At 46.6% G+C, this 26,938-nt stretch overlaps 1 protein-coding gene across 6 annotated transcripts in view; it reads right to left on the reverse strand.

Moving 5' to 3' along the window:
• The window catches only part of BIRC6 (baculoviral IAP repeat containing 6), an 807,095-nt gene that overhangs the window by 123,240 nt on the left and 656,917 nt on the right, over positions 1 to 26,938 (reverse strand). For all 6 annotated transcript variants that reach the window (XM_082252286.1, XM_082252283.1, XM_082252284.1 and 3 more), the window contains one exon: positions 25,880 to 26,045. In XM_082252286.1, coding sequence (XP_082108412.1) covers positions 25,880 to 26,045 — 166 coding nt within the window. The remainder of the gene's footprint in view (positions 1 to 25,879; positions 26,046 to 26,938) is intronic.

Raw genomic sequence — 26,938 nt, forward strand, 5'->3', positions numbered from 1 at the left:
GCCTATTGGGGCTGTCCCTGCAGGCATAACCCCTTTAGACTCTGCTATCATCAAACAGTTTAGTCGCAAGCAGTGTTTATAAGACAAAAAACCCCATTCACTCAGAAGTAGAGGGGCGGGCGCTGCGTCTGTCGAATTTCAGAGAAAAGGATTTTACGGTAAGTTCTTACAAAAATCCAGTTTTCTCTATCGTTCATCGACAGATGCAGCTCCATACTGCTTTGGGATGTCCCAAAGCAGTATAATCATAAGCGGTGGGAGATAATGCAGAAACAAAACCTAAGTCCCCAATGGCAAAACTTAGCCAACTGGGTAACATGGAGCTCAACCAGGAACAACTTGAGCGCACCTGGAAAAAATTGAACCCTTTAAAGAGAAACTAAAAGACTTCTCTTTTAAACAGCAGCCTGCAAAATCTTGCGGCCAAAGGAAGCATGCGCGGATGCCAACACATCTACCTTGTAGAATTTTTTGAACGTATGCACAGACGACCAAGTTGCCATCTTGCAAACTTGTAGCACCGACGCCTGATGGTAAAAAGCCCAAGAGGCACTCAGCGCTCTCGTAGAATGAGCCTTCACTGGGAAAGGAGGAACCTGACCCCTCAGTGAATAGGCCTGTGCAACCGTCTGCCTAATCCATCTGGAAATGGCCGCAGCAGACACAGCCAATCCCTTACAAGCTCCATCAGTATTAGGGATTGACCGATATTGCTTTTTCATTGCCGATACCGATATGTTGGTCATCGCGTATCGTATTGACCAATATGGGCCGATATTTTCTTACATTTGAAAAATGTTTAATTTATTTTACTTTGCACTTAAAAGCATTCAAAATGCCAACTTTGGCTGTTTTGAATGCTGTCATTTTTTTGAATCTGGAGCCAGTACCCGGGTTTTTGCATGGAGACTTGATAAGAGCCAAATGTGGCTTTGATTGGGTGTTCAGCGGCCGTGCAGGCTGGTTGCCTGGGTCTCCTGGTGGGACAAGAGACTCGGGCAAGCCGCAAAAGGCGACGGGAAAGGGGGGGCGCCCCCTCCCGCTCCTTGTAATGACAGCCGAGCGGCTTTTCACTGTACTCTGTGGCCAAAACTCCCTTATCGTCTTTTATGGGGCCAATGTGTTCTGGCCTCACTTTCTTACTGTTTATATACTTAAAATAATTTTTTGGGGTTCTTTTTACGCTCTTCCGCTATATGTCTCTCGTGTTCTATTTTAGCCGCCCTGATTTCGTCTTTACATTTCTTATTACACTCTTTGTAATGCTAGAATGCTGCCAATGACCCCTCTTGTATTTTTTGAAGGACTTTCCTTTAGCATTAATATGCATTTTTATGTTGGAGTTTAGCCACCCAGGGTTATGTTTTGCTTTTTTAAATTTATTTCCCTTTGGAATGCACTGGCCAATCCCTTTGTTAAGTATGCTCTTGAAGCACTCCAATTTTTACTCCGTGTTCTTTGTTCCCAGGGTTCTATCCCATTTGATATTTTCTAGCAGAGAGCGCAGTTTTGGGAAATTGGCTTTTTTGACTGCGAAAAACACAGTCCCACCGCTATTACTGCGGATTCACAATCCCTGATTATGATGTAATAATAGCAGAGCAGAAGAGAAAACAAATTCACAGGGAAACCCAGGAACATTACCAGACCACAGAAGCATTCAGCCTAATCAGTTTGAAAACTAAACTAACTGTCTGCACAGGAAGAGGAAGAAGCTCTGCCTCTATCATTACAAGCCATGCTGCCTGCCTGTCCATCCAACGGACATCAAGAGAATGGCCGCTCATACATTCTCAATGGGAAAGTATAGAAAATGGCTGCCCATGCAAACTAATGGGAACACAGAGATCATGAACCAGAGCAAAATGGCGGCCCCCACGGTGCGCAATGCGGTCTCCAGGACCCCCCAAAGGGGTCCCAGAACAACAGGCATCTAAAGGTCCCTAGCCAGGGACCCACCCAGGACAATTCACCCTCCTCAAATAAGCGTCATAACGGCCGCATTATTACCCCCCCCCCAAGGTAAAACCTGCTAGGGCTAGGGGAATGCCAAGGGGTACACCAGATTAGACCTCCAGGGTGCCAGGGAACCCCTAAGAAACTGCAGCCGGCTGTTGCTTGTAGTTTCTCTGGATCTTGGAACAAACTAGTTAAAAAAAAAAATCACAACTAAGACCGAAGTCCAAGCAGGGAGCTAGGTCCTATTCCTAACACTAGGCAGAACAAACTGTTTGATGACAGCAGAGTCTGAGGGGTTATGCCTGCAGGGACAGCCCCCATAGGCATGGTTATGTTTTTTTCCTGCCTAGTGCCTATTCCTAGAAGGAGGAGCATAACCCTATGAGTCATGAAGATATGGAGCTGCGTCTGTTGATAAACGATAGAGAAATACATATTTATTGGTCAAAAACTGGACAATAGTAAAGTCAAAAGAATTAGCATTGAGCAGAACACCCTGTGTTGGGAAAAAAAAACTTCTGTAAAAAATGATTAGACCTCAATGGTTATTTGGTTTTTACTATACCATATTACTCAAACGTCTAAGTCTTACAGCGGCATTCATTTGGGACTACAACTGTTTTTTGGCTGCAATTCCATTAGATCATCTATATTTAAGAAAGGGGTATGCTTTACCACACAGAGTAGACATGACCACTTTGGTAAGCCTCAAACCTTAAGGCTAAAGTTAGGACAATATAAGAAAAAAACTGACTGTGGGCAGGAATACATAGTTTACAGATAGCACTACATGCAGCGACTTGTTAATAATTTGATGACAAACAGGTACATCATTACATTGAACACTGCTGTCACTACCATTTACCACCTAAGACTATAAAGGAGGCTCCTGGCAATAAGAAATGAGAGCGGGAAGACAGTGAGGATACTGCACCAGCCCCCTAATGCACTACAGAAATTAAGAACTTCTGTACTGGCAATTTCTCAACTGCTCCACAAGGTCCAGATGTTCTGAACTGACTGGTTTTAGCTCTAAAATATAGGGGCATATACTATAGTGATTTCACCAAAATGATCAATATATTTTGAGGCATACTTTGTAATTTTCCTCAACAGCACAGGAATAAAAAATCTTTATCTACGAACAAGACTTTGGAAACTATCAACATTTAAAGTGGTTGTAAAACTCAGATTAAATGTGAACAAAGCACATCCTTCTATAGTGGCCACTTGTCTCGATCCAAAGCACTGAGTAGGATTTCTCTCTAGAAAAAGAAAAAAAGGAAAATGGCGCTGCCTAGGGGTTCAAGCAGGAGGGGTGTGTGAATGATAGAATAAGGCGAAGAAGTTATGTAGATGCTGGTATAGCATACACAAAATGGATGGAAGTAATATGACATAAAATTATGTATCACAAAGTATAAATCCCAAGCAATACAAAAACATCAATCAATACAAGCAAATAAAAATAAATTAAATAAATAAAAAATTGATAAAGTGACCGGTGCCGTAAGATGCAAGTTTACGGTAACAAATGATTGTGAATAGTTAAAATTAGCCAGTAGGTGGATGAATAACCATAGGTGAATTAATCAAATTAATAGATAAATAAGTGGCCCTATATATAGGGCATATATAAGACCAATATAATTAAAATCAGGTGTATAGCAAATGTATTTATTCAAAGTAAAAATCAGTACTCACAGTATCACAGATAAAATAGCGCAGTATTTAGTTGCTAGAACGCAGTGACCGGAAGTGATGTGACGGCGCCGTACGCGTTTTGTTACACGTCTTCAGCAGCCATTGCTGAACATCTTCAGCAGACGTATGACAAAACGCGTACGGTGCCATGACGTCACTTACGATTCCGGCTCTTGGTGGAACGCATTACTTTGAATAAATACATTTGCTATACAGTATTACACTATTGTTGCCCTTTCCTTGCCTCATATGGTATTACCACTTACCCCAACGTCCCTAGGACCCCCCCCCAGGAGTGCTTAAAACAGGACCCCTAGCGTGGATCCATCCATCCGGCCATATAGGACATCCAGGGATACCTGTTGGGAACCTTTGAGGTGTTCTAGGATTTCAAGGCCCACATAGCAGTACCCCCAGAGGGAGCCAAGACCCACAAGAGGGAACGTCTATATATATATATATATACCCACATTATACCCCTGTGTGGGGTGGGTATTTCTGGTGAGTGTGCTACTTATCATAAGGGATCACGAGCACCCCACCACTATACCACCACAGGATTTTCCCTGGGGATCCGACTTCCAATGTACCATGATAAACTTTCTAGCTTCCTTTCCATATTTATCCCAATCATATTCACCCACTACTCCCAACAGACATTGTTATGGAGCAACTGCCAATGATACCCAGAACACATTGTTAAGAATCTGTACCACACCCGTCCAGTAGGGATGCAACTTTGGGCAAAAGTAATTGAATAAGGTCACAATGGTCCCTCCGACACCTTGCACAGGCGGCATCCACCGGAATTCCCATTGTGTGCAGTCGGTAAGGAGTGTAGTATACTGTAAGCGTTATGGATAATTGCATCAGTCTTTGGGCAACATTCAGAGAGCAGATCTTCACCGTCTGGAAGGCCTCGTCCCACTGCTCAGTCTCCATTGGACCCACATCGCCAACATTCCTAGTGGGTGCGGTTTTAAAGTGCATCCGTAGCAATTGAGCATAGCACTGAAAAATAAACCCCTTAGACACCGTAGTATCTCTAACCATTTCAAAGATTGGAACCTGGGAAAACACCCATTCAGAGGATGCACTTTGGGCCTTAACTGCATGTCTAAGCTGTAGATATAGAAAGTACATGGAAGAAGGAAGATTGTACTTGGCCTGTAACTCAGGAAACGTAAGTAACATCCCATTACGAAAAATATGTTTAAGGTGGGTCACCCCATACTCTTTCCATCGGGCCCCAGATTGTAATTTAGCGATCTCTAGGTAGGAATCGTTTAGCCAGATATACTCAGTAAATCCCTCCACCCCCTGTAGGTATTTAGTTTTGTTCCACAACTTCTGGATAAGATTGTAGGTAGAGTAAGGCTTACATGTTTTTTCAAATGCTTGCGCCTCCAAAGCTGAGAACAGAGGTCCCTCACGAGTCATGCGTCTCATAATCCCCAGGGACAGGCTAGTGGTCACACTGTCTATATCGTCCCCTTCCGACATAGCCCCTAATAATTGTTGCAATTGAGCAGCTAAATAATACAACTATGGGTTAGGTAGAGCTAGGCCCCCCTCGTCTTTGGGCCTCTGCAGATGTTCAAGTTTAATCCTAAGAGTACCGTTTTTTCAAATCAGTGTTCGGAAGATAGAGTTGATTAATCTAAACGTTTTTAAGGAAATCACCATAGGAGAGTTATGTAACAAGTATAATAATTGCGGCATGAGTACCATTTTAATAAAATTCACCCTACCTGCCACTGACCGGTACAAAGAATTCCATGTTTTTATCCTGTCCCTAAACCGCTGAAGGAGGAGGAGAAATATTCAATCTGCAATAGCCTTGCACCGAGGGGGATATCAGCACACCAATTTAAATTGAACAGTGACGGGAACGGGGCACGAGGGTGCCACCAGCTGAGACCCATCCCCGTCCAGGAACATCAGTGGACCAATTTATTAAATAGGCCAGAGTATTTCCCAAATTCCTCTATCGTAGCCAGGGCTGCCTTAAGGGAGGCATTCCTGTCACCTAGCAAGAGTAGAGTCGTCAGCATAGAGCATTACCTTTTCATGAAAATTCCTGTATTGAAAACCTGGTATATATCCGGATGGGACCTTATCCGAATTGCCAGGGGTTCAATAGCCAAGGCGAAGAGAAGGGGGGACAAAGGGCACCCCTGTCTGGTTCCCCTACCCAAATCAAAATAGTGTGAGATATTGCCAAAATTCCGAATAGCAGCCTGTCGTCTAGCATAAAGAAGTTTTACCCAGGAGATATATACTGGGCCGAATGCAAATTTCACCGTAACTTCCTACAAGTAGGTCCAGTCCACGCTGTCAAATGCCTTAGCGGCATCCAGGGACAGAAGCGCTCTGGAAGCCAGATTGTCCGCCCGGGATTGCATATTCAGGAACAATCTCCGAAGATTGATTGCAGTGGATTTTTGGGGCATGAAACCTGCCTGATCAGAATGTATTACGGACGTGATCACACCGTTCAGTCTGAGTGCCAGGACCTTTGCTAAGATTTTTACATCACACTGTAATAAGGAAATCGTTCTGTATGATCCAGGATCCACCGGATCCTAACCCGGTTTTAGAAGTAAAACCACATTTGCCCTGTACATAGAGGGAGGTAGAGCACCTGTCTACAGGGACTCATTGAAAACTTGCAGTAACCGTGGGAGTATCACTTCAGCATGTTGTTTACATACTTATATAGGGATACCATCTTCCCCCGATGCCTTACAATTTGGGAACGAGCAAACCGCCTCCTGCAGTTCCTCCAAAGTGAGTGGTGCATCCAGTCTCCATCTCTGTATGTCAGTTAAAGTGGGGAAAGTAAGGTGTAGCAGGTACTGTTCCAACTCATCTGGCAAATATGCAGTCTTAGGTAAATACAAGGTTTCATAAAAGTCAGCCAACTCTCTCATGATTTCCTCAGGCGCGCTCACCAAGGACCCCATCCGAGACTTAATTGCCCCAATAATGGGGGAGCGTTGATGAGAGTTAGCTATCCTTGCCAAAAGACGGACAGTTTTTTCCCCTTCCTCAAAGAACGCCTGTTTGGAGAAGAACCACTTTTTCTCGGGCTTCGAGGTCAGCAGCACTAAGCCTCCTGCCAAGCCTCTCTAGCCGCGTCAGAAACCTAGCGCTGTTCCAGATCCCGCACCCTAGTCTCCACTTCAGCAACCAACGCAGTGGAGGACTTCTTCACCCTGGATATTTCGGCAATCAGTATACAACGCAAATACGCCTTGAAGGCCTCCCACCGAAGGACCCCAGAGTCAGAAGGACCCTGGAATGGGTAAAAGTCACTTTATATTTGTGGATAAAGTGGAAGGGGAGTGAAAGAGCTTCAACCAAAAAGCATTACATTTCCAGGGGGCTCTGCTCAGAGTAGCCCGTGAGGCCACCCGCAGATGCACCAATAATGGGGAGTGATCTGATACAATATGAGGTCTAAGTGACCTCAACAACATTGGGAAACAAGGACATGGTGCTCATTACAATATCTATTCTGGACAAGGTACCATAAGTCTTAGAGAAACAGGAAAATTGCTTAATCCCAGAATTGCTAACTCTCCAGACATCCACCCTGCCCACATCACGTGCCAATGCCGCCAAGGGAGTACCCGTGGAAGGTAATACACGAGGGACCGGGTGTCTATCCAGAAAGGGATCCATACAACAGTTGAAATCCCCAACCACCAGCAGCGGGACATCAGGCCTCGCGTCCATAAAGGCAACCAGAAGTCGGAAAACTGCTACAGAAAATGGAGGAGAAAGATATACACAAGCCAAAATACATTTCAAACAGCCAATGCGACAATAAAGAAAAACATAGCAACCCTCCTGGTCTATCTCACTGTCAAGTTCCTGGAAATCCAGGGCATTTTGAACCAGAATGCTAACACCCCGAGAAAAGGAAGTATGGGTTGAATGGTAAGCCTTACCCATCCATCTGTAGTTCAAGAAGCTCAACACATCAAGGGTGAGGTGAGTCTCCTGAAGACAGATAATGGCAGGGTGCAACCGTCTTATACACATAAATACCATAGTCCACTTCCGAGGGGAGTGAAAGCCCCTAACATTTCATGAGATTACCAGAACCTTCACCATGGAGGGAAGGTAGTCAATATTTGCAGTGGGAGAACCTGGGCCAGTTCAGCAGCACAAGGATGAAAAAAGGAAGAAAAAGGTTGGGAAGGGCGCTACCTGTTTAAAAGTTGTATGTGCAAAAAACGTATAAAACCATCTCCATCATGAAAAGGATTCAACATATAATAAATAAATACACGGTATGCTGATGGTGAGTAAAGTGCATGTGCCAAAAAGAAACGTTGACTGGGCTTAATGGCAAAGCCCCCCAAAAAGTGCTCAGTGCCCCAAATAATGTTCTAATATGCACTATAAATAAATCAAAGGTGCACAAAGTGTAATACAAATTTAATATTTTACGCAGTGCTTAATAGCTTCAGAGGGAAAAATAAATAAATATTTAAAAATCAATAGATTTTTATCTCATTATTTATAAGGTGACAATGTGCATATGAGAAATTACCTATCCAAAGGAATAAATAGATCCAACCTTTTGAGTGAAAAAAAGTGCCAGTGACAAAATTCAAAAGGCTAATTTAGTGGATGATGCTGGTGAGTCTAGTGCCTATACCCATGAAGCCCACTAGGTATCGCACTCACCCTTTACACCCTTATTAACAGGGTATTTGGTTGTTGCTGTATGGTAATCTCCACAAAAGGAATGAATAATCCGGGGGTCCTTAGTGTCTAAAATGAGCGGGCTCAGGTGGGCCTCCAACAGATGTTCACACGATCTAGGTGCTCAAACAGACAAGAATCCCCATGGTGTAGTATATAATAACATGTGAAAGCAAGTGTATATGACTCACAATTCAGGCTGATCACATTCAGGTACGAGACGCCGGATCACATTCAGTACGAGACAAGGATCCCCAGTATAGGTAGTATGCAAGGAGCCCAGCCGAATGGTGAGAGCAACATGATGCGTATGGGGAGAGAAATAGCAAACTGGTAATGGCAAGATGGAACCATGAGACGCAACTACGCCAATGTCAAATCCAGTTTTGTAGGAACAACAGGTTTGTACCGCTAAAACCATATTAGGAAGCACAAACCAAGATTCAACCCCAATGAACGTGGGGGAGCTAGCAAACTGGGCAGTTCAGAATGTTGTAATATTTGCCAAACTTGTGCAAGCCATCGAGGGATGGTATAAGCACCACCAACAGTAGGCAATATAGCATTATTAGCTCACATCTTCACTGGCAATATATTGTCCCCCCCGCCAGAGACATGTAGAAATGTAGTAAGACATAAGCATGAACCAGTCAGATCAAGAAGGCACGTAGCAGCAGAGTGGGAGATTCAACGAGTACTGACCAGTCCCCCTCCACTTCCTCTCCTATCCGCCGAAAGATTTGTTCGTTCCTGTCCAACCATGTGGCAGCATAACGGGATGATTCAAATTGCACTTGACCCCGGGTCGTAACTCGGAGCTTCGCAGGATACATGGCGTAAGGCAATTGCAGGATTCTCAGCCGCCGCTTATCAGAGAATTTTTCCCTCCACCGTTGGACTTCTGCCGAGAAGTCAGGGTAAAAAGATACCTTTGCTCCATTAAATTGAACAGCTCCCTTCTCCCGCGCTTGGCGTAACACCGCCTCACAGTCCCTGTAGTGGTGGATGCACATCAACATGGATCTGGAGGGGGCCCCCGGTGGAGGAGAGCGAAGTGGCACCCTGTGAGCCTTCTCCACAGCAAACATAGGTGAAAAAAAATCTAGTACCAAACATCTCTGTGAGCCATTTCTCCACAAATGCAGTAGGATTTCTCCCCTCCACCTTCTCAGGCAGGCCCACTATACGTACATTGTTTCTGTGGAGACGGTTTTCCATATCTTCTGCTTTATCATAGGCCTCCCTTGCAAGCTGATATGCAGATTTAGTGTCCCTAGTAATATCAGGGAGCAGATCTTCACCATCACTGACCCGACTCTCCACAGCAGTAGTTCTTTCCCGCATCTTCTGCAAGTCCTCTCGCAGCAAGGTTACATCCTCTCTTAGGCCCCCAAATTGATCCTTCAGGATATGAATGGATGCAGCACAGTTATTCACAGCCTTTAATATATCAGCCAACGTCGGTTGGTCCTTTTCTGACCCCTCATTGTCATGGATGGAGGGGGATTGTGTATCCATGGGCTGTATGTCAGAGCCATGTGCCAGGATGGGAGTCTGATCATGGTCCCCTCCCCGCAGCTTTTGGGATCCCCCTGAAAGATCCATCCGATCCGTGTCCTGGGCCCCAGACAGTCTTTGGGTAAAAAACAACATGTCCCGGGGAGGACCCTGACCCTTCTAAGATTTCTGTCCTTTCATGCCGGCCTCCTTCCCCATGCCGCGCGGAGTCCCTTTCAGCAAGGCTGCATCTTGGCCGTCGGCGCCCGGAACCTCACCCAGCCCTTTCCGTGTCATCCCTTGGATGGCCAGTGGGGTGGGGTCTACTGTGATGTCCGGGGTATGGTCCGGTAATGTGGCCCGGATCAAGGCTGTGTAGTAGGCTGGGGGAAGATTAGTCAGCGGATCAGCAGCAGGAGCTATGAGAGATGCATCCTCTCACATGGCGGTCTTGGCCACGCCCCCCAGGTAATCAGTTTAGTAGCAATCAGTATTAGAAGTATCAAAATTCCATAGAGGGGTGGGTGCTGTGTCCGTAGAACTAAGAGAAATGGATTTTATGGTATTTGCTAAAGTCCAATTTCCTCTTTCACTCATCGACGGTCACAGCGCTCCATAAATCATAACTACTGGGACATCCAAAAGCAGTGCCAAAAGGAAAATGAGGGGTGGGGAAAATAACCCAAGGCTAAACATAAGTGCCCCTAACCAGGACCAAAGAGCATTAAGCAGGTCATACAAAATCTGAAAAAATAGAATTTTTGTAAAATCTTACCGTAAAATTATTTTTTCTCAGTCCTCTGACAGTCGCCGCCCATTCATACAGTCTTCACGATTGGGTATTGGCCTTCTCCGCAGGAGCAAGCTAGGCAGTAATTTTGTTAATACAACAAACTAACATATAGACACACCCACAGGGGGCCGTCCCACTTGCCTATATCCTCCAGCCAGTACCACTCTAATCCAGTTATGTAGCAAGCAGTCCATGAAAAACCGTCAACACAAAGAGAGGGGCGGGGGCGGCGACTGTCAGAGGACTCAGAGAAAATAATTTTACGGTAAGATTTTACAAAAAATTCTATTTTCTCTTACATCCTCTGACAGTCGCCGCCCATTCATACAGCGTTCACGATTGGGACGTCCCAAAGCAGTGTAGATGTGAGGGGAGGGAAGACGCAACCTTAACCACTTTAGAACCGCTCACAGTAATACTACTGCGGCAGAGTGGTTCGTTATCGTCCAGCGACGTAGTATTAACGTCGTTGGACACTCCCCCTTCTGGGCGGCGCTTGCGCGCCGCCGGAGGCTCGCTCCCGCTGTTTTCATTCACAGCGGGAGTCGGGCCAGGGGAGGAGCAGCGGCGATCGCCGCTGCTCTTACCCGATCGTCGGGGATCGAGTCTGGAGATCCGCCCGCTGTGTGTAAACACAGCAGGCGGATCTCCATAGTGACAGGGAGTGACAGATCGGACTGTTCAGCATAGCTGGACATCCGATCTGTCCATGACTCACACAGTCACCTCCCCCCCTACACGTCAGTAAGCACCAGGCATACATTAACCCCTCCCTCTCCAATAAAATTAACCCCTTCCCTGCCAGTGTCATTTTTACAGTAACAGTGCATATATATAGCACTGATTACTGCAGTAATGTCACTGGTACCCCCAAAAGTGTCAAAAATGTCAGTCAAGGGTCCGATCTGTCCGCCGCAATGTCGCAGTCCCGCAAAAAAAAATCGCAGATCGCCGCCATTACGCGTTAAAAAAAAAAAACACCAAAAATGACAGAAATCTTTCCCTTTGTTAGTAAACGCAATAACTTTTGCGCAAACCAATCAAAATACGCTTATTGCGATTTTTTTTACCAAACATATGTAGCATAAAACAAATTGGCCAAAAATTTTTTAAAAAATTGGTTTTTACATCTTTTTTGGGGGGAATTTCATATAAAAAAATGTTAAAAATATTGTTATTTTTTCAAAATAAACGCTCTTTTTTTGTTTATAGCGCAAAAAGTAAAAATCGCACAGGTGATCAAATACCACCAAAAGAAAGCTCTGTTTGTGGGAAAAAAAGGACGTAAATTTCGTTTGGGTACGGCGTCGCACGACCGCGCAATTGTCAGTTGAAGTCGCACAGCGCCGAATCGCAAAAAGTGGCCTGGACGGAAGACAGCAAAATCCTCCGGTGGTAAAGTGGATAAAATAGGCAACGCAGCACCCAGGTCAGAGAAAAAACTGAACTGAACCAGTGGGCTAAGTAAAGCTCAACAGGAGCTAACCCAGGAAAAAAATTAAACAAACCCCATAACTAAGACATTAAAAAAATAGCATGTCTCTTTAAACCACTGCCGCACTCAAAACCTTGCGGCCATAAGAAGCATCCGAGGATGCCAACACATCAAGTTTGTAAAACTTAGAAAAAGTGTGTACAGACGACCAGGTCGCCGCTTTGCACACATGAGCCACGGACGCGTGGTGGCGAAAAGCCCAAGATGCACTAACCGCTCTAGTAGAGTGCGCCTTAACAGGGAAGGGAGGAACCCGACCCTTAATCGAATAGGCCTCCACAATCGTCTGTCTGATACATTTGGAAATGGTTGCCGCAGACGCCGCTGTACCCTTCCGAGGTCCTTCAGGAAGGACAAACAGACAATCCGGAAAGAGTCAGTGGCGGAAAGGTACACCTTGATCGCCCGCACCACGTCCAAGGAATGCAAGGCAAATTCCTTTGGATGCTTAGGCTTCGCACAAAGCAAAGGCAACCCAATATCCTCATTGAGGTGGAAGGTGGAAACCACCTTAGGAAGAAAAGACTGATTTGGTCGCAGGACCACTTTATCCCTATGAACAACCAGATAAGGGGAGCGGCAAGGCAGAGCCGCCAACTCAGACACTCTGCGAGCAGATGTGATCGCCACTAGAAAGGCAACTTTCTGTGACAACACAGGGAGAGGGATCTCTCTGATGTTCTCAAAGTTGTAAAATGGACAGAACCAAATTCAGGCCCCAGGGAGGTAAGGGAGCCTTCCTCGGGCGAGCCAGATGATGCACTCCTTGAATAAAGGTGCGAATCAAGGAATTAGACGCCAAAGGGCGCTGAAAAAGAATGACCAAGGCCGATAATTGGCCTTTGATCGTGTCAGCGCCAGGCGCTGATTCACCTTAGTCTGTAGGAAGGCCAAAACCCTTGCCACTGAAAAGGAGCGGGGGTAAAGACCTAGTGACTCACACCAGGCAAAAAATTCCCTCCAGGTGCGATGATTATTCTTCCCAGAGGAAGTTTTTCTAGCTTTTAGCAAGGTAGGAATGGCAGCGGATGGGGTACCCCTGTCTCTCAAGACTTGGCTTTCAACAGCCAAGCCGTCAAAGCCAGTGACTGTAAAGCAGGATGGAAGATCGGTCCCTGAGACAGAAGATCGTTACTTAGTGGAACCGCCAGGGAGGCTCGACAACCATCTGCCTAATGTCCGCGTACCAAGACCTAAGCGGCCAGTCTGGAGCTACAAGAATCACCAGCATCCGTTCCGAGGCTAACCTGCGGAGGAACCTGGACAGCCTTTGAATCGGAGGAAAGGCATATATCAGCCGATACCGATGCCACGGCACCACTAACACGTCCGCCAGAGGATAGCGAGATCAAGCCACAAACATTTCCACTTTTTTGTTGAGACGAGATGCGAACAGGTCCACGTCCGGAGACCCCCACCGGGTACACAAAAGGTGAAACACCTCCGGGTGTAAGGACCATTCTCCCTTGTCCAGGGTCTGGCGACTCAGATAGTCAGCCTGCCAGTTTTCCACACCTGGAATGTGGACGGCCGAAATTGCCAGAACATGAAATCCGGCCCAAGACAGAATCTCGGCCACTTCCCTGGCCGCCCGGGCACTCCTGGTGCCCCCCTGATTGATGTATGCTACCGCTGTGGCATTGTCCGTCTGCACTCGTACAGGGCAGCCCTGAATCCGAGCCGACCAACGGAACAAACAGAGCTTGATTGCCCAGAGCTCCAGGACAATTATCGGTAGGGAGAACTCCTCCCCCGACCACGTCCCCTGGGCACAAATCGTGCCCAGGACTCCACCCCAGCCTGACAGGCTGGCATCTGTGGAGAGCCCCTTCCACAATAACGGCTGAAAGGACTTGCCTTGTGTCAGAATCGGTGACTGGAGCCACAACAAAAGATCCGATCTCACCTGGTGGCTTAGAGAAATCCTTCTGTCCAAGACTGGGGATGCCTGTCCCACCTGGTAAGGATCTCTGCCCCGTAGCAGAGCCAACACAGGAGCCAAAACCTTGGTGAACACCCTTGGAGCCGAAGCAAGACCGAAGGGCAACGCCACGAACTGGTAATGCTCCTCTGCGATTGCGAAGCGGATGTACCGCTGATGACCCTCGTAAAAAGGGATGTGCAGATATGCATCTTTTAGGTAGATGGAGGCCATGAATTCCCCTAGACTCAGAGATGCCACCACCGACCAGATGGATTCCATCCGGAACTTCTGTACCAGCACGAAGCGGTTCAGAAACTTTAGGTCCAAAATCGGACGCACCTTGCCCTCTTTTCTGGGCACTGTGAACAGATTGGAGTAAAACCCCCAAAATCTGTCCCGCGGAGGGACCGGCACGATGACCCCTTGGGCAAGAAGATCTTGAACTGCCCGTTGTAGATCCCGGAAACGATCGGGAGTCAGACGGAGATTTAATGGAAAGAATCTGTCTGCGGGGCGAGATCGGAACTCGATCTTGTACCCTGAACGAATGAGCTTGCAAACCCACCTGTCCTGAATGTCCGACAGCCAGGGCTCAGGAAAACAACACAGACATCCCCCCACCCCTGAAACGGGTGAGGGCGTCCCTTCAGGAAGGGGTGGACTGGGTTGCCTGCCCAGCTTGACCCGTTACCTGCCCAAAATTCCTTGTGACCACTGGAGGCCTTGAAGGACTTACCCTTTTCCTGTGCCCCGAAAGGCACGAAAGGACCCCCCGGTTAATCTTAAAGGAGGGACCCCGATTAGCGTAGGTAGATTTACCTTTCAAGACCTGAGGCAATAGGAGTACTCTTACCCCCAATAAGCCCCTTGATCATCTCATCCAGAGTCACCAAAAAGACGATCCCCCGCATAAGGGATGTCAGACACTGTCTTCTTAGAAGCGTGGTCGGCCGACCAGCTTTTCAGCCAAATAATGCGACGGATTGCAATCCCGACCGCAGATAGACGTGCGACCAAAGGAGCCTCGTCCAAAGCAGCGTCACACAGGTACACCAAGGCCTGTGCCAGCGCAGCAGCAGAAACAGACTCTGCTACCAGAGTGTGCCTAAACACCTAGGCCCATTCTGCGATAGTCTGAGAGACCATCACTGAGGCAAACACCGGTTTCAGCAGGGAACCCACCATCATATACATGTGGCGGGAAATCGTTTCCAGTCTATCCGCCGGGTCATTAACCACTTGCCGACCGCTCACTGGAGTTCTAATGCGGCAAAGTGGCTTGTTCCCGTCCAGCTACATAGGCCTACGTCGCTGGACTCCTCCCCTTGTGGGCGGCGCACGCGCGCTGCCGGAGGCTCGCTCACGCTGTATTCAGTCACAGCGGGAGTCGGGCCAGGGGAGGAGCGGCGGTGATCACCGCCGCTCTTCCCCGATCGTCAGGGAATCGAGTTTGGAGATCCGCCCGCTTGTGCAAACAAAGCGGGCGGATCTCCTAAGTGACAGACAGTGACAGATTGCAGGGTTCAGCATAGCTGAACCTGCGATCTGTCCCTGTGTCACTCAGTCACCTCCCCCCACACACGTTAGTAAGCACCAGGCATACATTAACCCCTCCCTCTCCAATAAAATTAACCCCTTCCCTGCCAGTGTCATTTCTACAGTAACAGTGCATATTTATAGCACTGATTACTGTAGTAATGTCACTGGTACCCCCAAAAGTGTCAAAAATGTCAGTCAAGGGTCCGATCTGTCCGCCGCAATGTCGCAGTCCCACAAAAAAAAAAAAAAAAAAAAAAATCGCAGATCGCCGCCATTACTCGTTAAAAAAAAAAAAACACCAAAAATGACAGAAATCTTTCCCTTAGTTAGTAAACGCAATAACTTTTGCGCAAACCAATCAAAATACGCTTATTGTGATTTTTTTTTTAGCAAACATAGGTAGCAGAAAAAAATACCACCAAAAGAAAGCTCTGTTTGTGGGAAAAAAAGGACGTAAATTTCACTTGGGTACGGCGTCGCACGACCGCGCAATTGTCAGTTAAAGTCGCACAGTGCCGAATCGCAAAAAGTGGCCTGGACGTAAGACAGCAAAATCCTTCGGTGGTAAAGTGGTTTAACACCGGGGAGTCTTCCACGGGCATCAAGGTGGATTTATTCAGTCTGGAAACAGTGTGGTCCACTTTAGTAACCACAGTCCAGCGAGAATCAACCGAATCCGCAAAGGGATAAAGGTACTTAAATCTCTTAGGTACTACCAGCGTCTGCTTAATGCGACGCCATTGGTAATTTACCGTTTCCTGAAACTCCTCGGGACAAGGAAAAACCTGACCCGACTTCAGGGCTTTGCGGGTCCCGAAGGAAACCAGCTTACCTGCCATGCAGGACTCATCATAAAGATTTAAAGGAGCTAATAAGTGCGTCTACCGCAGCGCGGTCACGTGCTATCCCAGAGGAAGAATCCTCCTCCTCCACATCCAACTGAGAAGACGGACTCCTCAAGGGGACGACGCCCATGGCAACCAATTCAGGCTCTGAGTCAGAAGACTGAGAGGGCATAGGCCGTTTCTTTGTAACTCGGTCAGACATCAGCAGATCAACTTTTGACGCTAAAGTCACAAGTGCAGCAGATAAAGAGGCTAAGGAAGTGGGATCAGGAGTATCTGAACCACCAACTAGGTCTGTGGGGAATTTGCTATCCTGGGACTCCATATTAGCAAAGTGCAAAACAATGACACTGGCCCTTTAAAATGGCGGTTCCCGCAGACCCCTATCGCAAACTGCACTACAGGTGGAGAACCTTCCTTTAACTAAAGCTAAACTGACAAAAAAGAGTGCTAGCAGAAATATAGCCAGAGAAAACCAGTAAAATTCCCCCACAGTGTCCCTATACTTGCCACACTGCTTTTGAGAAGGCCGATTATAAAGAGGAAGTGACCTCACGCCCCTAGAGGCAAAAGCCAGCCCTGTGCCACAAAAAAATGGTGTCTGATAGAGTCAAATGGAGGAAAAGCACTTAGTAAATGGCCACTGACCAGACAGGACATCGGCCCATACTAAAGATGGTACCCGATAGGGGCTGCCAATGATGATGGAAAATGGCCGCTGCCCTCCCTCTAAAGGCCAAACAGCCAGCCCTTACCAAACATGGCGGCCAGGCGAAACAACGCCCAACGCCACAGAAAACGCCCGCACTGGCCCCCACTGGGATCTGCACAGAGCACCCCCGGGGAGAAGGAACCCCCCCACACCCCCCGTATGGCAGTCTGCACCGCAGGAGCGCCCCCACAGGGAAGGTAAGACACAAGGGTCCATCCCACAGCCATGAGGGGGATATTACAGCAAACTTTACATGCACCGCCATCCCCAGCGTGGGTCCACTCAATACACCCTCAAAACCCTGTTCCCAAGGACAGAGGGGTAGTAGTACTCACCCTACCGCGAACGTGGGCACCGCTCAGACACGTGAGACCTCCCACCTGGGTGGGGGTGCCGTCAGCCAGGAAGGATGCTAGCAACCCCGGGCGTTCTGACGTTGAGACATCCCAGCGAAGATAGAAAAACTTTGCAGGCTCGCCCCCGCTTCGAGGGGCACTGTCGTTGCGAGGCCTGGGCCTACCAAAAGCCTGCGAAGCTCGATGGCAGACTGGGAGTCCATAAGGTTCTATATTAACCAGTACGAGGCCCAGTTCTGCTGACGCTTGTAGTCCTCCAAATTCTGACTAACTAGCGTAGGTGAGAAAAAATAAAAAGCTATTCTTAAAAGAAAAAACACTTTTCAGAAATAAATCAAGAAAAAAAAAAAAAAAAACAGACACTAGGTCCCAGCAGGGAAAACCTAGCCTACTCCTGACGCTAGGCAGCAAAGAACTGGATTAGAGTGGTACTGGCTGGAGGATATAGGTCAGAGAGAAGGCCCCCTGTGGGTGTGTCTATATGTTAAGGTTTGTTGTATTAACAAAATGACTACCTAGCTTGCTCCTGCGGAGAAGGCCAATACCCAATCGTGAAGACTGTATGAATGGGCGGCGACTGTCAAGAGGACGTAAGAGAAATAAAAGCTTAAAGAAAAACACCCCTCAAGAGGGAACAGCCCCTCTTAAACAGCAGCCTGCAAAATTTTGCCACCAAAAGAAGCATCCGCAGATGCCTAAGTATATACCTTATAGAATTATATAAAGATATGCACTGACGACCAAGTGGTCGCCTTGCAAACTTGCGATATTGATGCCTGTTGAAGGAAGCCCTAAGAAGCACTTAGTGCCCGAGTAGAATGCGCCGTGACAGGAAATGGTGGAACCTGACCTTTAATGGAATAGGCCTGGGTCACAGTCTGTCTCTGATCCATCTGGTGATGGTAGCCAAAGAAGCGGCCAGCCCTTTTATTGGTCCACCGTAACCACAAAAAGCGAGTATGATCTGAAAGGACTCTGTCAGATACACCCGAGTAGCACGAGCCACATCCAAGGTATGCGAAGCATGTTCCTTGGGTTGAGTCTGCTTGGACACAAGGAAGGCAACACAATGTTCTCATTCAAATGGAAGTCAGACAACTTTGGCAGGAATGATGGACAGGGACGAAGAACCACTTTATCCCTATGGACCACCAAATAGGGACTGCAGCAGGATAATGCCACCAATTTGGATACCCTGCACGCCGAGGTAATAGCCACCAAGATGGTCAGCTTCTGGGATAACGCAGACAAGGGGTAAGAAGATAGTCAAGGCAGACACCTGGCTCTTGATGGAACTCAAGGCCAACTTCTGATCAATGTCCCGTTGAAGAAAGTTTAAGATCCGAGCCACAGAAAGATTGAGGTAAGGATGAACGCCAACCGACTCACACGAAGAAATGTATGTTTTCCACGTACGATGGGATACGAAAGAGGACTTCCTCGCTTTCACCATAGTGGGGATCACTGATCCAGACAAACCTTTATCCCTCTGGCTTTCAATAGCTAAGCCATTAAAACCAGCGACTGTAAAGCAGGATGGTAGATTAGCCCTTGGGACAGCTGGTTTGCTCAGAGGAAGCACCCAAGGGACGTTTACGGCCACCAGGATGATTGGAAGATCGCTCTTGATTACTCGCAGAAACTGTGGAAGAAGCCTGAGTCAATGATGATACTGGCCTTACCAAGGCCCTTTGATGCCTGCGGCGTCTGTCAGGGGACCCTGTAACCTCATCACGAAGTTCGGTATCCTCCTTTGGAGCCGAAGCTGCTAAAGGGGCTACATGTAGGACTGTGCAAACAGAATTGTCTTGAAGGTGGATACCACCAGACTCAGAACCTGTATGCAAATTGGGAGAGAGAAGTATCTGTGTGACAGCAGCAGGTGAATCACAGCCTGTGGTTCCTGAAATTTGTCCAGATGAAGCACCACCCTGGTCAAAATTAGAATCAGACCTAGGTAAATCAATTCCCTGGACAGGGATAGGGGGGACCTTATGTAGTTCGGACATCACCTGAACCTTTGCAGGAATTAAATCTGCACAAGGAGACTCAGAACCTAAAAAAAAATGAAAAGAACAAACTTTGCCCCCCTTTCTGGGTACCCCCAAAATAGACATTTTGCGGATATCCTTGAGGCTCACAAAAGAAGTCAAGGGGGCCGGAAACCAACAAAGATGTTCCCCCACCCCAATAATGGTTGAGGGCAGACCTTAAAGAGGAAGTAAACCCTCCTCTGCAACTTTTACCTATAGGTAAGCCTATATTAAGGCTTACCTATAGGTGCTGTAAATTATCTCCTAAACATGTACCGTTTAGGAGATATTTACTGTGCATGCAGCCAGTGACATCACTGGTGCATGCGCTCTGAAGGAACGGCCGCTTGTGCCTTTCCTTCAGAGCCCCATGCCGTTACCGTCGGCTCCTGAGCACATGCGCGGGAGTGACGTCACAGCGGCTCCAGCCAATCGGATGGCCGGATGCCCCCCCCCCCGATAGACTTAATGATGTCATCCAGGGTAGCCCCAAACAGGCGATTGCCTGGAAAGGGCAGATCAATGGGAGCTTTCTCAATGGCACGTGCCTAATCACCACAGATAAAACAAAGTTAAGACAGCAAAGAAGCTGTATCAAAAGCTGCATCACAAATAAACTGCTGCCCCTGGACCAACTGGTCCGCTAAATAAACATAAGCAGCAGGGGACCTGCTCACTCCCCAGGGTCTGGTGCAAAAGCTTGGCCCATTCAGTTTGGGTCTGAGACACCAGGGCTGAGGCAAAGACTGGCTGCAATGCCGTACCAGCCATAGTAAATATGCTGCGGGCCACAGCCTCTGCTTTCCTGCCCACCAGTCCCTTAAAGAACAGGATTTCTCTACTGGGATCACGGTAGCTTTTTTCAACCTGGAAACCTGGAGGGTCCACCACTAGTGGACTAGTCCACTTTTTTAAAAGGAACTGCTCAAAAGGGTAACGTACAGCAAAACATTTAGGGGCCACAAAGGGTAATTTTGGTTGTTCACATTCCTTACAGGAAAACCTGTCAAAATAAGGCACATAAAAAAAACACCTTTGGAGGCGACTTATGCGTACCAAACGACAAAGCCACGTCCGTGGATACATCAGCTGCAGCATCCTCCATTTTGAAAGTCTCACGCACTGCACTAAGTGTGTCTACCAGCGCTTTTTCATTAGCTGCTGCGACCATGGAGGAATCATCTTCACGATCAGATTGATCTGGAGGTGTGATAAGTCACCCTGCACGGGCCACATCAGGTACAGAACCAGATGAGAGACTTCGCAAAAGAAGTCGGGGAACGCTTCCTCCTAGGCCTTTGCCCACACGCCACTTACACCCAGGACACTAAGGACTGCAGGATCGCTGTCAGTGCAACATGGGATTTCAAGGGACCTGCCACCTCCATGAGGGGGTCAGTAGGGGAGATGTGACCCTGAGGCTCCATAAGGAAAGGAAGACCTTGCAGTATAAAAATGATATGTTGGCACCACTAAAGGATCTCCTCAAGTATCAGGGTACCTATAAGCAGAGAGAGAACAGGGACCCTCAAAGTCTCCCCCTACCGACCAGGGGAGCCACAAGAATTCAAACCCAGCATCATCATGGATGCCATCCCTGCTCATGTGTACCGGGCACAGGAAGAGGAAACTGAGGAAGAGGAGGAGCTTTGGCATCCCCACAGGGCTTTTGTCATCTCCAGCGTCTCCTGGACTAAGGGAAAAAGGCCCCTGTGACATCATCGGGCTACACAGAAATGGCCGCCAACAGGAGACCAGCCAAAGGGAAAATGGCTACCATCAGCTACAAACGCTGAAGCATGCCGACAGGATCTTCCCTGTGCCCTCTGCAATGCTGCACCCTCTGCAAGGGGATCCCCCCCAGGGGTAGGACACACGTTAGGGGAGACGCCGCTGCACACTCTGCATCGGTCTCTGCATTGTGTCCCCTTGCACTATGCCCACACTGCAAATAGTAGGGCATGCGCCTAGGGGTCTCCAACACTGGGACCCCTTCAGACTACAAAGGCAGGACGCACACTATCCCAGGACCCTTACAGAGTGGGGATAGTGGGGGGGGGGGGGGGGAGAGACCCAAGGGGTCTCGACTGCATTCTCTGCCCTGGGACCCCCACCAGACTCCAGATCCGGACAGGGGGGAAAGGGAGTGGGGGAAGCCCATCTCACTGAGGGATTTTAAGGATGGAAGGAGGGAACCTTGCAGGTAGGTCCGACCATCCGTGAAGGTTTCCCGCGTCCACCCCAAAAAACTGCCAAAAGGGGAGAGGGGGGGACTGTACTTACCCTTCCATGGTGCGGGTAACACTCCAGACAGAACACTCCAGACAGAATCCTCGCCACCAAAGTAGGGGAGCTGTTGGGCAAGGGACCGCTGCGACTCAGACCCAAGCCTGGTCATTTGCGACCCTGCAAGACGTTTAACTCGCGGGCCAGCCTCTGTGATGTCGCGCCAGACAAAGTGCATAGCTGTGGTCAGCACGCGCTCGCTGGCTGAGCTGGGGGGACCACTTGATCTAGATTATCTAGCCCGTCAAACAAGCAGCTGATTGTAGATCACCCGAGAGAAAAAAAATGTAAGGAAGGGGAAAAAATTGCTAGGACCAGAGATCCCAGCCGGGAGCCTAGGTCCTTACCCATGACTAGACAGATTAAAACTGATTACGTAGAGCAGAGAGGGGGGTTATATACTAGCTGAGGACAGCCCATGGGCGTAGCCAGGTGTTTTTTTATTTCTGCCTAATCTTACTCCTGGAGGAGGCAATATAAAGCAGTAGTTATGATTTATGGAGCGCTGTGTCTGTCGATGAAAGAAAGAGAAATATGCACTCACTGTACTAATGACACTGGCTGAGCAGGGGTAAACATCAGGGGCGATCAAAGGGTTAAAGGTGTTCCTAGCCTGTGCTCTCTCACTGAGGGGGAGGTGCTTTTACTATGGGAAGGCACTGATCCATGTTCCTGATGTGCAGGAACACAGGATCAATACCTTCCCTGCTGACAGAACTGTGTTATCTTCTGCTCACAGGTACTCTGGCTGGGAACATTAAAGGCTTTTTCAAGACCTCCTAGACAACTTTTTATGTGAGGCACCAGGCTCTGTCCCCATACACCTTTTGGAAAGCTTCATTCATTTTCTGTCATTTACTATTGAAGTCTCTTACATCTTCTGTAGGAGTTGGTTGAAATCCACCCCCTTTTTTTGAGGGCCTTCACACGGCCATTCTGGGCATCTCTGAGCAGTCCCACCAAGCAATTTATTTTAAATCAGTCTTCCTTGTTGAAGGCTGGGCGCATTTCTGTGTGGGGTGATCCTTGTCCGGAGGCGGAGAGATGTGGGCTTTGGCAGATCACTGGCAGCATGCATTCTTCTCCCTTGGATTTTATATGATGCGGTCCCATGTCCAATAATCTTTGCCCATACGGATATCTACTTATGAAAATCACTTATCTCTGAAGAAGAAAGATATTACATGCCTATTTCGAAACGCTTTTGATAGTCTCCCTCTCATGATCTTGTGGTTGACATAAATACATGGTTATCTTCTATATTCAACAACCAAGCGGTTTTGTTGTAACCGCAATCTTCTTAATTGAATACCTACAATTTTAAGGTTTAATGTGTAACAAAGTTTACTATCTATTTTTATACATATAGTTGTTCAAGCCCTTACAAAATCCTACTAAGAGGTTCTGTCTTTCTATAGTGTTCTCCATTCAGGGATGTGGGCACAAAAAATTCACCGCCACTGTACTGACACAGCTGAGAAGGGGTTAACATCAGGGGCGATTAAAGGGTTAAATGTGTTCCTAGCCTGTGCTCTAACAATGTGGGGGAGGTGTTTTTACTATGGGAAGGCATTGATCCATGTTCCTGCTTTGCAGAACACAGGATCAATACTGTCCCTACTGACAGGACAGCAATCTGCCTCATTTACATTGGCAGATTGCTGTTCTATGTACTGTACAATCAGCGGGTGCCTGCGGACACTAAGTCCGCTGGGCTCCCGATGTGCGTGATCACAGTGTGAGCAGGACACCGGCAGCGCACGTGCGTGCCTAGTACCGAAGTGTCAGATCAAGTACTAATTATGCTATTTGGCACAGAGCACCCGCGGTGGGTGGTCAGAAAAGCGGTTAAGTAATCTGGTGCACAAAATTTGGTTTGGTCACAAAGGTTTTCTTTACAGTAGACAAGATGGGGCTACAATAACGGTTAATGGTAATGCAAATGAAAGATGACATAATCCGGATCCTAAGAGCATAAACGCACTTTTCATTTAGGAAATAAAACCTTATGGTTTGTTTAACATTTTAAATTTGAAAATCTAGTTCAGAGTATTCTGTGATCGCTGTGATTTATGTCTAATATGCCTGATAAAGTTTAACCACTTGCATACCAGGCCAATTCTGGCACTCCGCTCCTACATGTAAAAATCATAATTTTTTTGCTAGAAAATTACTCAGAACTCCCTAACATTATATATGTTGTTTTTAGCAAAAACCCTAGGGAATAAAATGGCAGTCGTTGCAACTTTTCTCCCACACATGGTAATTACACAACAATTTTTCAAACAATTTTTGGAAAAAAAAGAAAAACACTAAAGTTAGGCCAATTTTTTGTATAATGTGAAAGACGATGTTACCCTGTGTAGATAGATACGATACGTAACATATAACGCTTTAAAATTGCGGAAACTCGTGGAATGGCACCAAACTTCGATACTTAACCTCCATAGGCAACGCTTTAAAATTTACCTATTTAGAGTTACAGAGGAGGTTTTGGGCTAGAATGGTTGCTCTCTCTCTAATGTTTGCAGCAATACCTCACGTGTGGACTGAACACCATTTACATATGTGGGCGCGATATATGTATGCATTCACTTCTGTGTGTGACGGGGGCACTTTAAATTTTCTAGTTATTGTTTATTTTATTTTCACACTTACCCTTTACATTTTTTTTATCACTTTTATTCCTATTACAAGGAATGTAAACATCCCTTGTAATAGGAATAGTGCATGACAGGTCCTCTTTATGGACCCCAGATCTCTCCTCCAGGCTGGATGAGATTAAAAAATTAATCATTTCCAGCAGAGATCACAGCAATATTTAAAAATGCCAGGCCGGACGTGATGTCATAACATCAGAGACTGCCAGAGACCATTTGGTCCTCTGTATTCTCTATGATGTACTTCCGTCGCCGGTGGATTTCTTCTCAGGCTCGCCGATCGCACGGGCGAGCCGGTAGAAGCACCAGAGGGGCAGGGCAGGAAGTGGTTAAGCAAGGAGTTATAAGTTGCCATTTGTTAAAGCTGAACTCTGTGTGCTTAAGAAAATATATCAAATATATTTCTCAAAAGCTCCAAAGGGCACAATATTTTCAAACATAGTTATTACCTTGTTAAAAATAGTGGTGAAATCATCACTGTGCTGTACATAACCTTTGCAGACAGCAGAGATGCGGGTTGGACCCAGCAGGTTCACCCACTACAGGCTGCTACAGGAAAAATACAGGAGAGCACAGATAAAAGATCTTTCACTTTGCAAAATGAGATTGCAGAAAAAACAATAAAAATGACAAAAATCTTTCCCTTAGTAAACGCAATAACTTTTGCGCAAACCAATCAAAATACGCTTTTTTCGATTTTTTTTACCAACCATATGTAGCAGAAAACAAATTGGCCTAAAATGTTAAAAAATTTTGATTTTTACATTTTTTTGGGGGGAATTTCATATAAAAAAATTTGAAAAATTGTCGCTCTTTTTTTGTTTATAGCGCATGATCAAAAAATCACACAGGTGATTAAATACCACCAAAAGAAAGCTCTGTTTGTGAGAAAAAAAGGACGTCAATTTCATTTGGGTACAGCGTTGCACGACCGCGCAATTGTCCGTTTAAAGTCGCGCAGTGCCGAATTGCAAAATAGGCCCTGGTCAGGAAGGGGGTAAAATCTTCCGGGGCTTAAGTGGTTAATATAAACATTGTTACACAAACATGACACCTCAAGGTGCTTGTTACCATTATCGGTCAAAAAAATCTGTTCTGTCTTTCTTCTCTGATTTAGGTTCTCTTTGTTATTGGGTCCTGACTTTACCAGACTTGATTGCTAAGCCCCACCATTCGCAATCCATGTGTCCAGTAAGTGTCTTTACTGGCCACTAAGGCAGTATTACTTGATATTTCATAGTCTCTGTGCTCCGAGGCAGGATGCGGCTTTTTAAATGTTTAAAAGAAAATATGATTTGCTCTAAATTATGAATTCAGTAAACACTTACACAATGATTTAAAGCTTTGGGAACTGTACCTGAATCATTCCTTAGATATGAGGACATGGCTGGGATGAGGCATGACTGACTTAGTAGTTCTTGCAAGACAGATGGGAGAGCATTACTATTCTGCCCTCGACTCTCATTGGCTGGTGCTTCACCATTAACTGCACATCCAGATGGATTTATATAGCTAGCAAGAACCTGTAAAAAGACAGTATAATATTTTTATTTGTAGTTCATATACTCTAGCAATTACATTTAAAACAGTAAGTTTTCAAACACTGCTTATTTGCTATTCATTACAATCAAACTAAAATTAGAGTTTATCTAAAATATTTTTTTTTTTTCGGTTTCAAAACTTAATTTAAAGGTTTTGACAAGGTAATGATTCACAGTTTATGAGAATACAAAACTGCAGATTGATACAGGAGACAACATTCAAAAGCAACCTTGGTCACTCACAGAATGCCTTGTATTCATTGAAAAAACTACAATGCTGTTCCTAAATGGCTGAGGTACTGTGTAAGCAACTCACCTATTCCGACAGCAAATTGGAAGTTACACACACCTCTCCAGGAAGACAGTGCCTACTGTAGGTAGAAAATGCTACTACAGTGTTTAACAGCAGCCACACCATTCTGGTATAGAATACAATTGTTTTAACCACGCTGGCCCAAAGAAAGTATTTAAAAGTGACAGAAAAACTGGAGTTCCCTTTTCTAAGTAGAAACCAAGGCAAACCTCTAGAGACCCCAGGCACATTGTATAGTTGGGACAACAAGAAAGCTAGCATGCACAGCTTTCTCATTAGAAGCTTCGGTTAAGGAGCTTATTACAGAGTGAAAACAGCTGCGGGGCACTGGAACACAGAGCATTTTAGCATCTGACAATCTATAGCAGTAACCATCAGGTGGAGTGGTCTATTACCCAATTGTGTCTGCACAGTCCCTCCTGATATCAACAAAAGGAATGGTGTGGGACATGGGAGTCTTCGCACCTGTAAGTTCTACTGACACCCCTGCTGTGGCACTGTATTCCACTGCACTCCATTGACACTAATTCCTGGGGCACTATATTTCTCCCACTGACCCCAA

The sequence above is a fragment of the Pelophylax lessonae genome, assembly GCF_965119305.1.
Source record: "Pelophylax lessonae genome assembly, chromosome: 3".
Lineage (NCBI taxonomy): Eukaryota > Metazoa > Chordata > Amphibia > Anura > Ranidae > Pelophylax > Pelophylax lessonae.